General features: G+C 53.9%; 1 protein-coding gene and 1 long non-coding RNA gene across 15 annotated transcripts in view; one reads left to right on the forward strand and one right to left on the reverse strand.

The window, feature by feature from the left end:
* Positions 1 to 871: 871 nt before the first annotated feature.
* Positions 872 to 14163, reverse strand: part of LOC147652129 (maestro heat-like repeat-containing protein family member 7) — an 83395-nt gene continuing 70103 nt past the window's right edge. For 8 of the 14 annotated variants that reach the window (XM_086897723.1, XM_086897726.1, XM_086897722.1 and 5 more), the window contains exons 16-17: positions 1740 to 1796; positions 872 to 1443 (exon numbers count right to left, since the gene is read on the reverse strand). In XM_086897723.1, coding sequence (XP_086753849.1) covers positions 1768 to 1796 — 29 coding nt within the window. In that variant the 3' untranslated portion in view covers positions 872 to 1443; positions 1740 to 1767. Of the gene's footprint in view, positions 1444 to 1739; positions 1797 to 2076; positions 2180 to 2575; positions 2678 to 2836; positions 2993 to 3125; positions 3303 to 3534; positions 3673 to 3844; positions 3960 to 4227; positions 4366 to 4447; positions 4639 to 4844; positions 4993 to 5249; positions 5399 to 5473; positions 5594 to 5680; positions 5954 to 6070; positions 6136 to 6453; positions 6663 to 6788; positions 7205 to 14163 lie in introns of those variants that run through there. The other 6 variants (XM_086897715.1, XM_086897712.1, XM_086897718.1 and 3 more) reach the window with 6 other exon arrangements.
* LOC147652130 (uncharacterized) lies at positions 12966 to 13873 on the forward strand. The gene is made up of 2 exons (XR_015289291.1): positions 12966 to 13005; positions 13302 to 13873. It is a non-coding gene; the product is annotated as an uncharacterized LOC147652130 (long non-coding RNA).

Genomic DNA, 14163 nt, shown 5'->3' on the forward strand with positions numbered 1-14163 from the left:
AGGTGTGACCATAGCGATGCTGCTTAACCTGGGAGCAACTGGTGCTGCCACAGGTGTCTCTGCCATCGTCACCCAACAACAGAGACTGTCTCAGCTACAAATGACAACTGATGAAGACTTGCAGATAATTGAAAAACCGTGTGTTTTAAATAAGCTTGTATCTTTGTTTAGAGCCGACTAGAAAGAGTCAACATTCTGTTTGTAGAAAGGCAACAGATGCTCTAAAAATACACTTAGTCACTGTGTGTGCCTTATGCTTACTAATGAAAAACTGCAGTATCTATTTTATAAGTTTTAGCCTTTTAGTATAGTGTACCCTATATTTTACACAAGTTTATAATATCTGCTTTTAAAACTTTTTATAATATAGATAAGTTAGGCAAAGTGTTTAGAGATAGATATATAGAAAATAACGTTAGAACTTTTTAAGACTAATACACCTTATATTCTAGCAAATTAGTTATGCATAGAGAGGGGGGAATATGTTGAAGCAGGGTCTAGCGCTCGGAAGATATTGGGATGTAAGGGAAAGATAGTAACCCCCCCCCCCTCATCTTTAGTGTAGTAATTAGCCCTGCAATTAGCCAATAGCACCTAACTGTGATGAAAGCAGATGGGAGTAACACAGGGACCCTAGCTTATAAAATGTCAAATTCTCCAGCAATAAACACCATTTGCCATCCATCACATTGATGTCTGTGTGCAACGGACCGAGTGGCCTGGGTGTTGGTCACTGTGCTGGCTCCTGAACCAGGCAAGGGGTCTGCCTTGCTTTAAAAGACAACAACACAGTGCAGGAGAGAACGGCAGGAGGGGCCTGTGTGTCACAGCACTCTGGATTTGTGACCCTTCAACTCCACAGAGATGCAGGTTTAGTGAAAAAGCAAAACTGTTTATTGATGGGATGCGAAGCAAAGGGATGAGCTGAGGGGCAAAAAAGGGGATGGGCAAGGTCTGAGGGCGGGGGGATGGAGCTGTGAAAAGGGATGGAAACTAGTGGGAAAAAGAAGGGATGGGCAGTGTCTGAGGGCTGGAGGCATGGAGCTATCAAAAGGGAAGGAGAATGGAGGGAAAAAGAAGGGATGGAAAGTGTTTGAGGGCCACAGGGAGGGAGGTATTCAAAAGGGAGGGAAACTGAAGGGAAAAAGAAGGGATGGGCAGTTTCTGAGGGCTGCAGGGACAGAACTATCTACAGGCAGGGGGAAAGGGCTGAAGCCATGCGAGCTTCCCACAGGCTCAGCTGTGCCAGTTGTCAGCTGTGCCTGGAGCTCCAGCTGGTCTCTTCTGGTTTCAGCATAGTCTTGTCTTCCATGGCATCTTATAGGAAGACTGGTTCTCCTAAAGCAGCAGACGAGCGAACTTCTGCTGTTCTTTCAATAAATGTCTGCTGAAAAACTGTGCTCCTCTGAGAAGGGTTGTCATCTCTTCTCAGGGCTTGAAGTGCTGCAAGAGAGGGGAACAGAGCCACGATCAGAGCCCGGATCTGTGGCAATCCTAGGAGAAAGTCCTGCCAGAGCCATGCCAGCCTGCTCTTGCTGTGGCCACGAGAGTGAAGAGGCCAACAGGATCAGCTGCAAGGTCCTGGTCACCCCACCCAAATCTGTCCCCCATGTCCCTGAAATCTCTCTGTGATATTCCCACACCACCAAGGTGTGCACACGAGGACAGAAGCTCTCTGCAGCTCACGCACGGATTGCAGCTCCCCCAGTGCCAGCCCCTCACTGCCAGCTCTCACTCACCCTCGATGAGGGCCTGCAGCTCTTCTTGCTATGCCCTCAGGTGCTTCCTGGCCGTCCCTGGGAACACAGAGACTGTCAGGGCCCTGGCAGCACAGCTCCCTGCCAGCGGCGCTGCCAGCCCTGGGGCCACACGGCCTCCCGCCCCGGCAGGGCTCAGCCCCAGCCCTTGCCGCATCCTGACTCAGCCCAAGGGCACGGCTGCCAGAGGCCGGCAGCAGCCCCGAGGGCAGCCGGGGCTCCAGGGCGCCGGGCCCGGGTGCCGCTGCCGGGACAGCAGCAGCCGGGGCCGGGGCCGAGCTGCGGCGGGGCCGGGAGCCAGCCCGGGCCCGTGGCTCACCGATGAACCTGATGGCTGCCACTCGCAAGGACTCCTGTGGGCTGTCCAGGTATGGCAGGGTCCGGCGCAGGTACTCGGCTGCTCGGCTCTCGTCCTGTGCCAGCTGCAGAGAGCGGCAGGAGGGAAGGGTCGGTGCGGGCTCTGCCCCTCGGCCGGGCGCTGCGTGCGGCCAGCCCCGGCCTCCCGTGCCCGCCCAGCCCTGAGGCACCGGGCAGCAGCCACTGGCGCCGGGCTCTGGAGGGGGCAGAGGGCCGGCTGCTGCCCGGGGAGCCGCGCTGCCCCCCAGGCCCGCAGCCCCACAGGGCTGGGGCTCCATCGGCACCCGGCTCGGGGCCACAGGAGCCTGGAGAAGAAGCCGTGCAGCCCAGGGAAGGGAGCGGTGTGTGGGGCACAGGCTGTCTCCCATGGGTGCAGCACTGGGCCACAGCTGCCAGCTCCACACACTGAGCACTGGGGGCAGGGAGCTTCTCAAATTTGGGCTTCTCCAGGCCGTTCTTACCAGACAGTCAGCAAACTCCCACAGCTGCTCTTTTCTCAACAGCTGCTTGAGATTCCTCCTCTTGAGGAAGTCGGCCACACGGAGCAGCGTTTGCTGAGAGGCCTGGAGAGCAGCAGAGATGCAGAGATGGCACTGCAGCCAAGGGCACAGCACTCTTGTCTGGCTGACAGGGCCCAGAGGAAGCTGCAGCCTGGGAGGTTCCAGGACAGGAGGAAGCCGATGCCCCTCCCAGGGATGCACCGGCATCACAGCAAACCTCACCTTTGCCACACGCCAGTTCTCATCATAGCAGTGGATGAAGAGTGGAAGCAGGCTCTGGTTCAAAATCTTCTTCAGAGGCTTCTTTCCCGCATCCACTACCAAATCCATTGTCATGAAGAAGAGGTCAAGGGAGAGCAACTGCATGTGGCTGTGGCCCTGGAGGAAAAGAAATGAAAAAGACCTTAATACTAATTCCTCCAGGCTTGACTGGACAAAGGCCCAGAAATCTGTAAGACACAAAGTTTCTGGGCAGCAGCCAATGCCCATGGCTGGGGGCACAGAGCCTTACGTGATCAAAGAGCAGCATGAGTGCCTGAGCCAGCTTTGGAGCAGTGGTGCTGCATATCACAATGTCTTTATTCTTGAGCATATTGATGAACACACGGAGGGTCATGCCAACCACATTTCCATCTGCATCACAGAGCAGGTCCTGAAGGCGTTGAGACAGGCTGCACATCCTTATGGCCTGTTTGGAACACAAGGCTGTGCTGGGAAGCCCTGAACGGCTGCAGCGCCAAGACCGCCCTGGCACTGCAACCCCACCCTGCTGCTGCCGGGCCCAGAGGCCAAAGGCCTGTCCCAAAGCACTCAGGCAGGTGAGGCAGGAGAGCTGGGAGCAGCTGCCTCAGCTCCTGAAGCCCAGCCAGCCCAAGGGGCTGCTTTGCCCAGCACAGCTTCAGCCGCTGCCCCGTTCTCACCATCGAGGGATCCTTGCTGAGCACCACGAGGCCTCTGAGCGCCAGGCGACGCCTCTGCCTGCACTCGCTCTGCAGGTGCCTTGACACGATCTCAAGGACATCCTCACCGTATGTAATCAAATCTAAGTACTCGAGGACCTGAAAGGCACAGGGCAGTGACAGGGGAGCCAGCTGGCAGGAGCCTGGAACTGCGCAGGGCTGGGCCCAGGCAGCAGCACAGGGCGCGGGCACCGTCCCAGGCAGCTGTGGCTATGCAAGGGGACAGGGCTGGCAGGCAGCTCAGCGAGGTAGTGCTGGCCATGGGGCTCACCTCCACAAGGAATGCCAGGGAGGACAGTTCACAGGGTGGCTTATCCCTGGCGAGTGCCTTGAGCAGCTGGATTGCAATGCGGGAACAGAAGCGGACCAATCCATGGCGCATCTCCCTGTCAGGGGGAAAACAGCACCAAGACTTGAGGTGTGGAGGGGCAAATCTCTGCCATGAATGACTCACAGAGATCTGGCCTTTCCCCAGCATCCCTGGGGGGATCATGGGTGCTTTGGGAGGTGGCTTCTTTTGGGCACCCTCCTCTATCAGCCGTTTCCAGTCTGCTCAGCCATCCCTCAGTGATGAGGCCTTCTGGCCATGACCATGGGGACTATGAGGGGCACAGGGCACACATTTCAGAGGCAGTGGGGGGAAGGGGCTCTTACCTGGCCAGCAGACCCACGGCATTGTGCTGGGTGTCAGCACAGAGGAGCGTGTCCCAGCCACCCTTGCGCTCCATAGCCATCACCTCTTTGGAGCACCCCAGTCGGCAGAGCAGAGCCTTCATGGCCTGCACTGCAAAGCTGTGTGCAGAGCAAAGGCCAGGTCACACTGGGTGCACTGGTGTCAGCCACAAGGGCATGGGAAGGACAGGAGGACTGGCACCTGTTGGGGTTGCTGGGAAGGTGGTGTTCCTCCTGGCATGCTCTCCAGAAGCTGTCAAATTCCTCTGGTGGCATCAGCTGTGTGGTGATGACAACTTGGAACAGCAGAGCCACAAAAATGCGAGGGGTATAAATGAGCATCGCCTCATGGCACTGAGGCATCTGGACCGTCACCCAGAGCACCAGAGTTGCCTGCAAAAGAATCACACCAAGACAGCGCTCAGTGCCGAGGTGTCCGTGGGGCAGGGCCCGAGGGGAGATGCAGAGGGAGCAGTGGGCCCGGTGCCCCCTGAGCCTGCCCCTAGCCCAGGTTTCAGCCCAGCCTGAGGCAGGGAGAGGATGGAGAGTTCCTGGGGAAGCAAGCTGCAGGTGATCAAAGGTCAGCTCCAGAAACTCACACTCAAGGAAAAAACATCTTTGTTGTCCCCATCAGAGGTGCAGATGTTGCAAAGTGGCCAGTTCTCCATCACACAGAGCAGTATTGGCACCACTCTCTTCACTGCTTGTCCTGATGAGGCTATGGCTTGCCACATCACTGCAGCAGCTCTGTGGGATCAGAGCTGTTTGTTAGGGGTGTCTCAGTCACAGAGCTATGCCCTGTGTAGCTGTGGGGTCCCAGGTGACAGAGCCCCAGTGCCCTGAGGGGCAGGGAGGGAGCACTGGCAGCAGCCTCAGGAAACAGAGGGGCCCGAGGCTCCTGGACCTCTCTGCCTGTTGGGCAGAGCCCATTGGACAGGCTGTGCAGGGCAATGGGCCCTAAAGGCCGCTGAGCCCTGAGCTCTCAAGGCACGTGGGCCCCATACCTGTCACACGATGGGGCACAGCACAGGAGGGTCAGCACCACATCAATAGGGTCTTCTTCAGCCAGCCTCACTATGTCAGTTTGCTGACTGGCATCCACAATGACATGGGACACGAGACTCTGGTAAATGTTCCTCACAATGGCTGGCACCTGGAGGAGGCATGGGGAAGACTTGGAGCGCTGTTCAAGGAGCAGCTTCCCCAGCTTCCCCCAAGAAGTGCTTACCGTCCCATCACACTCTGCTGGCCTCAAAGGCTGAGGGGGCCCTGTGGATGTGGCTTGAAGGGGCACAGGATCCTGGGAGACCTCCAGTTCTGCTACTGGAGGTAGCAGGCTGGCTACCTGCTGGTCAGAAGAAGCAGCTCTCTTGTCATCAATGTCAGAAGAAACACGAGCTTCCTTGAAATAATCCCATATGAGCTCTTGGCTTACAGTGGGAGTGGGTGTCCTGTCAGCATTTGCGATGCCCTGAGTCTCTCTGGTGTCATCATCTGGAATGGCCACGTCCTCAGTCTCTGCCATGTCAGCCACTGCCCTGTCATTCTTCACTTCAGTCTCAGAAACTTCTGAGGGCTCAGCTGAATCTGGGCTGACATCAGGCTCTGCCTGGAGCTCCTCCAGCCCAGATTCAAGCTCAGCTGTGCCCTCTGTTCCTGCTGTGGTGGTGTTCTTTCTACGCCGAATGCGCAAGAATTTGCGGAACCTCTGTGCAGAATGAAGAAAGGACAGGGAAGAGGGGCATGTTCCAAGGAGTGCTCCATGTGCAGAGCTGGGCTGAGCAGTGACAGCAGGCCCAGCCCCGGTGGGGATGTCTGCAGGTACCTTCAGCGTTTTGCGGAAGCGGCCATGGGCAGGCTCCTGCTCTTGTCTCTTGTCCATGGCTGCATCTGGAAAAGAGCAGCCAGAGCTGAGGGACTGCGGGAGAGGCCGGAGAACACAGCCCAGCCTTGCACTCTCCAGGCAGGGACAGCCCTGGGGTGGCTCAGGGGATGGAGCACGGTCACTGGCAGGGGTCAGCCCCAGCCCTTCTTCTGTCCTGTCCTTGGGCATGTCCACATGGGATGGGATGGGATGGGATGGGATGGGATGGGATGGGATGGGATGGGATGGGATGGGATGGGATGGGATGGGATGGGATGGGATGGGATGGGATGGGATCTTGCTGGCTGCAGCCATCAGCCCTGTGGCCCAGCTCTGCCACTCACCATCCTGCAGTGGTTGGAACTGCTCCAGCTCTTCCGGCTGTTCTGCTGGGGCAGCTCCACGGTCTGTGTTTCTGTTCCGTCGGAACACTTTGAACAGGTTGAGGAATCTGCCTGCCATGATGGAATCCTGCCTCAAAGGCACCTTAAGGCGAGATGCCTTGGGAAATCAAACTGAGAAAACAAACTGTGCAGTTGAGCCTTGAATGCACCTGTGAGAGAGAAGCCTCAGGAAGGCTACAGGACAGCAAGTCCTGCAGTCTGGTCTCGAGGGCTCCGGCCACAATGACTTGAGGCTCCTTGTAAATGACTGTGGTCACCAGGTCCCACAGTCTCACCTTGAGGACAGAGGTCAGAAGGATGGGAGATGCCTCAGAAAAGCTCCAGGTCACCAAGTACCGGAGTCTGGCCTTGAAGGTACCTGCAAAAGAAAAGCCTTGGGAAGGACACGGGCCAGCAAGGCCCACAGTCTTGCCCCGCAGGCACCTGCAAAAGAAAAGCCTCGGGAAAGCCACGGGCCACCAAGGCCCGCAGTCTTGCCACGAGGTCACCTGTAGAAGAAACGCCTTGGAAAATCTCCGGGTTAGACACAAACGAGTGCGCTGTGTGGGGGCTCCTCACAGCACCGCTCTGGCGCGTCCTGTCCCGTCGCGTGCACTGAGCACTGGGGCATGGCCCTGTCACCGCACTGGGACAGCCCCTATGTCACCATGTGTCACAAAGGGCCCTTGGACATCCTGTCCCTTTCCATTCCACGGTTACCATTCTGCACCGTGTCACAAAGGGCCCTTGCACACACTGCCACCTGCCCCGGTTCCGCCCCATCCCCCCAAAGTGGCCCAGGTTGGAAGGAATCCCTTGCCCAAAGTGTCTGAGACAGCCTGACAGGATCTTTAGGAACACCTCAAACCATCAGCAAACACTGCCCTGCTCTGCAGGCTCAGGACAGCAGAAGGAGCCCCCAGGGCTGCCGACGCAGGCGCAGCAGGAAGGGCACGGGGCTTTGCACAGAATCTGTACAGGGGCCTGGCAGCACTGAAATCAGCAGGTGTGGCAGAGTCCCCACCGAGGCAGACCTGCCACCCCAGCCGAGCCCTGGCAGTGCTGGTGCTCTTTTCCTGCCCCAGAGACCTGTGCCCCTGGGGGGTTTCTGTGCCAGAGGGCCAAAGCCAAAGCCCACGTGCATTGGGGGCTGGGCTCCTTCCTGCAGGGGTCTTGGCAGGAACATTTGGAACAATTGCTGGCAACCCTTACTCTTGGTCAGATTAATTACATTAATTGGAATTATTTTCCCATTGAAGTCATTTCATGCACCTCAAAAAACATCTTTGTTGGGAAGGCACAGAAGGATCTGGCAGACTTCACCAATTAATTGGAGTGGCTGGAGAATGTGAAAGATGTGCAAGTTTGCTTCCCATCTCAAAGCAGCAAGTCCTTTGCCTTAACATCATCCTTTGAGAGTCACATTACAAAATATAACACTGCACAGAGGCTAAAAAAAGGCCATTCTTTGGTTTGCAAACCTTTGCTTTTCTATGGAGGGATGATAATATCCTAATTCTCTGAAGGATTAAAGCTCTCAAGGAAACAAAGTCCACTCAGTATTACAAAAGTAGTCCAAACAATTGAGTCGACTGCAAAAAGGCTAATCCTCCCCCTGGTACAGATATCTAGGTGGCCAATAAATTTCAGCTTTCCCCTCTTTTTTGCATGAGAACCAGGACCACTAACAGGAAAAGTCACACATATTCCTTATGTCCTCCATAAGCAAGGCTGTGCTAAACCACGGATGATGCTGTTAAACTGACTCAAATTCTAGCCTAGACCTCTCATTTCCAGGCAACTCCTTCCCCAACACACCCACCAATACCAACACTCCCCAAAACATGCTCACAGAACTCCTCAACACCCCACCAGGACCCCCAGCTGTTCCCATCCCTCCACAGAGCTTTCCCACCCTCCAGCAGAGCCCCTGGTCCCGTGCACATGCCGTGGCATGGCACTCAGCAGGATCTGCTCCAAGGCCTTCCGCGGTAGCAAGCTCAGGCTGCCAGGCCAATGGTTCCTGGATCATCCTTCCCACTGACCCTTCCTGTGCACGGCTCTTCCATTTACACATTTGAGCTCAGCTTGGACTTCTCCCCTTAAGCAGGATTGCTGGGAAAGGATGGAGAACAGCCTGGCAAGCTCTTTCTCCAGCTCCCTCTTTACTCTTGGGGCAGCTAGAACATTGCACAGGAAAGCAACTGGTGCCACAAGGAGCGGGTGTGTCATGGAGTTACTTTACCTTTAAGGGAGTTGGAGTTGCTGGGAAGTGCTTGGAGTCTTTTCTCCTGACCAATTATCGGTCATTGCTGAGAATTGATGGCAGTTTAGGCCATTGAAAAGTGGGATCAACTTGTGAACCCTACCTTAAAATGTAAAAGCAGAGCTCTCTGGGTTCTCTTTTTTTCTGGCTGTGGAGGGTGGCGGAGCTCCAGGCCTCCCGTCCCTGCCCAGGCCATGCGGCCGGGCGGGGATGGGGCCGGGCCTGCCCCGTCTCCCGGCCGGGAGATGGGGGGGGCCTGGGGAAGGTTTTCCTCGGGCCAGGCCGGGCCGAGCCGATCTCTGGCTCGGCTGCAGGTTTTGCTGTAACTAATTCACTAGAAACTGCTCAGTGAGTAAAGAGAGAGGCCCTGGACTTGCAGCGGGTTGGAACAGCGACCACACGCTCCCGAACAGTCATGAAGAACTTTCCTTCACAAACGGCTCCAGCTCCTGTTCGGCAGAGATCTCCGAACCATCTACAAAAGCCTGGGCAAGATGTTAACTCTTTCATTACCCAGATGAGACTTGCGGATTAATCTTTTTATCCAGAGAGAGAGAGAAAGAAAGATCAACATGAAAAGAGACTTTATAAACTACCAGTGACAGGAAAGAAAAGAAGCTTCAGGAAAGGTAGAGAATTAAGAAGATGCTTTAATTAAGCTGAAATATCTCCCTGTTAAAACTATGGAGATAGACAATGAAGTCTTGAAAAGAACTCCTTTAATTCATGATATAAGATCTAGAGAGGAATAGTGTTCAAAGTGTAAATTTGAGTAAAGAGTAATTATAGTATAGTGAAGTACTGGGAGATTAAAAGCCTTGAGAGGCAATGAGAAAATTGTTGAGAGATTTGAAGCCCTGCGAGGCCATGAGAAAACTGTTTTCTGGTGAAGCTCACAGAAACAGATGAAGAAGACTTTTTTTGCCTTTGAATAACTTATCCTTAAAAATGCTATCTCTAGACGCATGGCCCATACACACTTCAGAGTGATGTGAGAATGGGAAGAGTGAACTCTAATAATAGCAGCTCTAGACAGCTAACGTTAAGGCAATAGAAAACTATAACAAAAATAGTTTTCTTGTGAGAAACTCCATAAATTAACAGGAAGAAACTTCTGTTTCTCTATAAAGATTAGTAAAAAGACTAGCAAGAATTGAGACTGTTTTAACCATCAGAGTTCCAGAATTTTTGTCTCTGTTTTCATGTGAACAAGAGAATAGTGGGTAGATAGGGGATGGAAGGGTTTTTCTAGAAGTTTATTCTGGTGTTCTTATTATTGTGGTTTGTCAATAAACTTTCTTTTTTTTTCCCTTTTAAGTTGTATGCCTGTTTTGCTCTTATTCTAATCCATATCTCACAGATAGAAGTAAGTAATTTTCTTAGTTAGTAGTTTAAAACCACGACAGGGTGACATCAGGGGAGATCACTCAGGACTGCTGTATCCTGAGGGAACACCGCTGGGCTTGGCCTCTGGGTACCTGCACAAACGTCAAGTCAGCCGCCTTAGTTTCCAGGACAGCCCTGTGCTGGCCAGCATCCTGATGTGGATGCAGGACTGCTGCAAGGCGCTGCTGGGAGCCAGCAGGACAGGACTGGCTGTCTTGTTTACATGTTGAAAATGAGTGAGATTGTATTTAGCTAGAAATTTAGGGATCACTGAATTTGATAAGGAGCTGAGCCACTATAAACTAAGAATTTATTTTTTTTTTTATTCTGTATTTTAGCTAATTTTTAGCATTTGATTTTGTTTCAACACAGCAAAGTACAGGCCCTTCTTTTGGTTTCGATGCTTTAGGGAATTGTTTCCCATCTGAAAGGAAGACTCTGTGAAGGCAGCGGTTGTCCGGGCCACAAATACAGGTCATGAAGAAACAAAAGACGTGGCCGAGACCTCCTACATCCCACACTAAGGAGTCAGCCAAGGGAAAGGAGCTTTTGGGAGTCGTGCCTGGGGGAGGAGGGACAGGCAGTGGGGTTATGGCTGTCTCTTAGCTGGGGGACACGGCTCAAAGGGCAGATGGTTGAGGTTTTGGTGTTGGACTGCTGCTGCCCAGAGGATCCACTGCTACTGCAGAACTTTTCCATCTCTGTGTCTCTTTAATGTGGGTGAGCCTCTGCTCCCAGGTGTGGCCATGTAACTGGGTCCTTTCAATACCCAATCACTCTGGGAGGGATCCTCACCATGTGCTTGGGTGCCTGAGGGGAAAACAGGGACCCCGACCACCTCTGTAAGGGAGCGTTTCAAGGCTGCTTGTGGGAGCCCAGCAGCTGCTGCTGTTGCCAGGGCATTACACAGGTGACAGCCAGGGAACACCCAAAAACAAAGCCCCCCTCCACCTTTTTTTTCTCCTTCCAGGGCTGCCCAGACCCTGCTGTTTCTGCTGCTGCTCTGGATTTTTAGTACACTTCTAGCTCAACATCTCTGGGTCTGCCCAGCCTCATGCTGCTCCTGCCACAGCTTTGAGCTCATTGCTAAACTGTTTGCCACCCCGGGCCTGCACTCCTCTGCAGTTCCATCCTGGCCCCTCCAGGTTCCTGCTATAGTCCATTTCACCAACTTTATATCGCCCCACATTTGGGTGCCTAAACGACTGCAGTGGGTCGACCCTGGCTGGGTGCCAGGTGTCCACTGTCGCTCTGTCACTGTCTTTCCCACTGGGACGGGGAAGAGAATAAGACAGAGAACAGCCAGCAGGGTGAGATAAGGCAGTTTTATTACAGTAAAATAAAGAACTAAGCAGAGATCTGTGCTTGCATGGGCTGAAGAGAAAAAAGTCACTCTCTACTTCCCATCTGATGTTTGGACATTTTCTGAAATGAAGGGCTTCAGCATGCGTAACGGGTCCTCCAGAAGGCAAACACTGAAAACTCAGAAATACCCGCCCCCTTCCTCCTCTCTCTCTTAGATTACCTCTCTGAGCTGCTGTCATAAGGTATGGAATATCCCTTTGGCTAATTTGGGTCAGTTGGCTTGGTTGTGTCCTCTCCCAGGATCTTGCCCACTCCCATCCCCTTTGATGTGGGAAGGAATGTCAGAGGGACAGCACTGCCAGGCAGTTGCCAAAACACTGGTCTGTTCTCAACACCCACCCAGGTACCAATGCATAGCACAGCACTGGAAGGGCTGTGAACTTTACCTTGGTCAGAACCCATACAGGTGCTATGGAAAGTTTTGGATTCTGGCATGTGAGTGCCCTTCTGCACCTCAGACCAGACCATCCTGACAAAACCCATTAAACGACCAGCAGAATTGCATATTCTAAAAACAGGGGAACCTACCTCAACCCCTCCATAGTCAGCTAAGAATATCTGCTGCTGCTACAAAAATTGACTACTTACCAACAAAACACAAACGTGCAGATGAAATGATCCCAGCCTCTGCAGAAAGGATTCTTAATGTGTTAAGACCTTTTCTGAGAGGGACCCCAACTGAACTAAGAGATTGTTTAGTTGGGAGATGACACAAAGTCCGGGAAGATGTAGTGCGCAGCGATGCTTTGAACAGCCTGCAAACCCCAGGAAAATCAATCCCAACATGGGGAAACCTCCTGTATCTCATGATGTCTCATTCACTGACACCTGAGCCAAACACATGAAGTTGTGTAAAGCTAAAGGTGGAGAGCTGTCACTGTGAAAACAGGAATGGAAACAGTAGAAGGAAATACAAAGGTAGAGGGGTAAGTGTGAGAAAGAAGCAAGGCTGAAAGTGCAGAAGATTGCTGGGAAGCCTGGAAGAAAGTAGATTACACACTATCTGAGAACAGGAAAGGCGTCCTGTTTCTTCCCAGCTTGCAAGCCTTGAGAAAAGTAACAAACTGTCAGGCCCATGGATTTATTAGAGGCCTGCAGCCGTGTTGCTTGTGAAGGACTGAAGAGATTGTCCCACTGTTGAACGCCGTCAGCTTCATGGGTGAGCCATGAGCCCGGGCTGGCTCCCGGCCCCGCCGCAGCTCGGCCCCGGCCCCGGCTGCTGCTGTCCCGGCAGCGGCACCCGGGCCCGGCGCCCTGGAGCCCCGGCTGCCCTCGGGGCTGCTGCCGGCCTCTGGCAGCCGTGCCCTTGGGCTGAGTCAGGATGCGGCAAGGGCTGGGGCTGAGCCCTGCCGGGGCGGGAGGCCGTGTGGCCCCAGGGCTGGCAGCGCCGCTGGCAGGGAGCTGTGCTGCCAGGGCCCTGAGAGGATCTGTGTTCCCAGGGACGGCCAGGAAGCACCTGAGGGGGGCGCAAGAAGAGCTGCAGGCCCTCATCGAGGGTGAGTGAGAGCTGGCAGTGAGGGGCTGGCACTGGGGGAGCTGCAATCCGTGCGTGAGCTGCAGAGAGCTTCTGTCCTCGTGTGCACACCTTGGTGGTGTGGGAATATCACAGAGAGATTTCAGGGACATGGGGGGCGGATTTGGGTGGGGTGACCAGGACCTTGCAGCTGATCCTGTTGGCCTCTTCACTCTCGTGGCCACAGCAAGAGCAGGCTGGCATGGCTCTGGCAGGACTTTCTCCTAGGATTGCCACAGATCTGGGCTCTGATCGTGGCTCTGTTCCCCTCTCTTGCAGCACTTCAAGCCCTGAGAAGAGATGACAACCCTTCTCAGAGGAGCACAGTTTTTCAGCAGACATTTATTGAAAGAACAGCAGAAGTTCACTCGTCTGCTGCTTTAGGAGAACCAGTCTTCCTATAAGATGCCATGGAAGACGAGACTATGCTGAAACCAGAAGAGACCAGCTGGAGCTCCAGGCACAGCTGACAACTGGCACAGCTGAGCCTGTGGGAAGCTCGCATGGCTTCAGCCCTTTCCCCCTGCCTGTAGATAGTTCTGTCCCTGCAGCCCTCAGAAACTGCCCATCCCTTCTTTTTCCCTTCAGTTTCCCTCCCTTTTGAATACCTCCCTCCCTGTGGCCCTCAAACACTTTCCATCCCTTCTTTTTCCCTCCATTCTCCTTCCCTTTTGATAGCTCCATGCCTCCAGCCCTCAGACACTGCCCATCCCTTCTTTTTCCCACTAGTTTCCATCCCTTTTCACAGCTCCATCCCCCCGCCCTCAGACCTTGCCCATCCCCTTTTTTGCCCCTCAGCTCATCCCTTTGCTTCGCATCCCATCAATAAACAGTTTTGCTTTTTCACTAAACCTGCATCTCTGTGGAGTTGAAGGGTCACAAATCCAGAGCGCTGTGACACACAGGCCCCTCCTGCCGTTCTCTCCTGCACCGTGTTTTGTTCAGAGACGCAGAAGAACGAGTGCAGATCAGGCTGGAAAGGTCCCTGTGCTGAAGGCCCCGTTCCACAGCATTGTGGAGTTAAAGGTCTTGCTTAGCAACCTGAAGGCCTTGGATTTTGGAAGAGCCAAGCTGAGTGTGCCCTGAACCCGGCTGTGAAGTGTCACACTATATTAGAAACGGAGAGATATATGACACAGAC

This window comes from Cyanistes caeruleus, chromosome 7, assembly GCF_971803275.1.
Source record: "Cyanistes caeruleus chromosome 7, bCyaCae1.hap1.1, whole genome shotgun sequence".
In the NCBI taxonomy this organism is placed as follows: Eukaryota; Metazoa; Chordata; class Aves; order Passeriformes; family Paridae; genus Cyanistes; species Cyanistes caeruleus.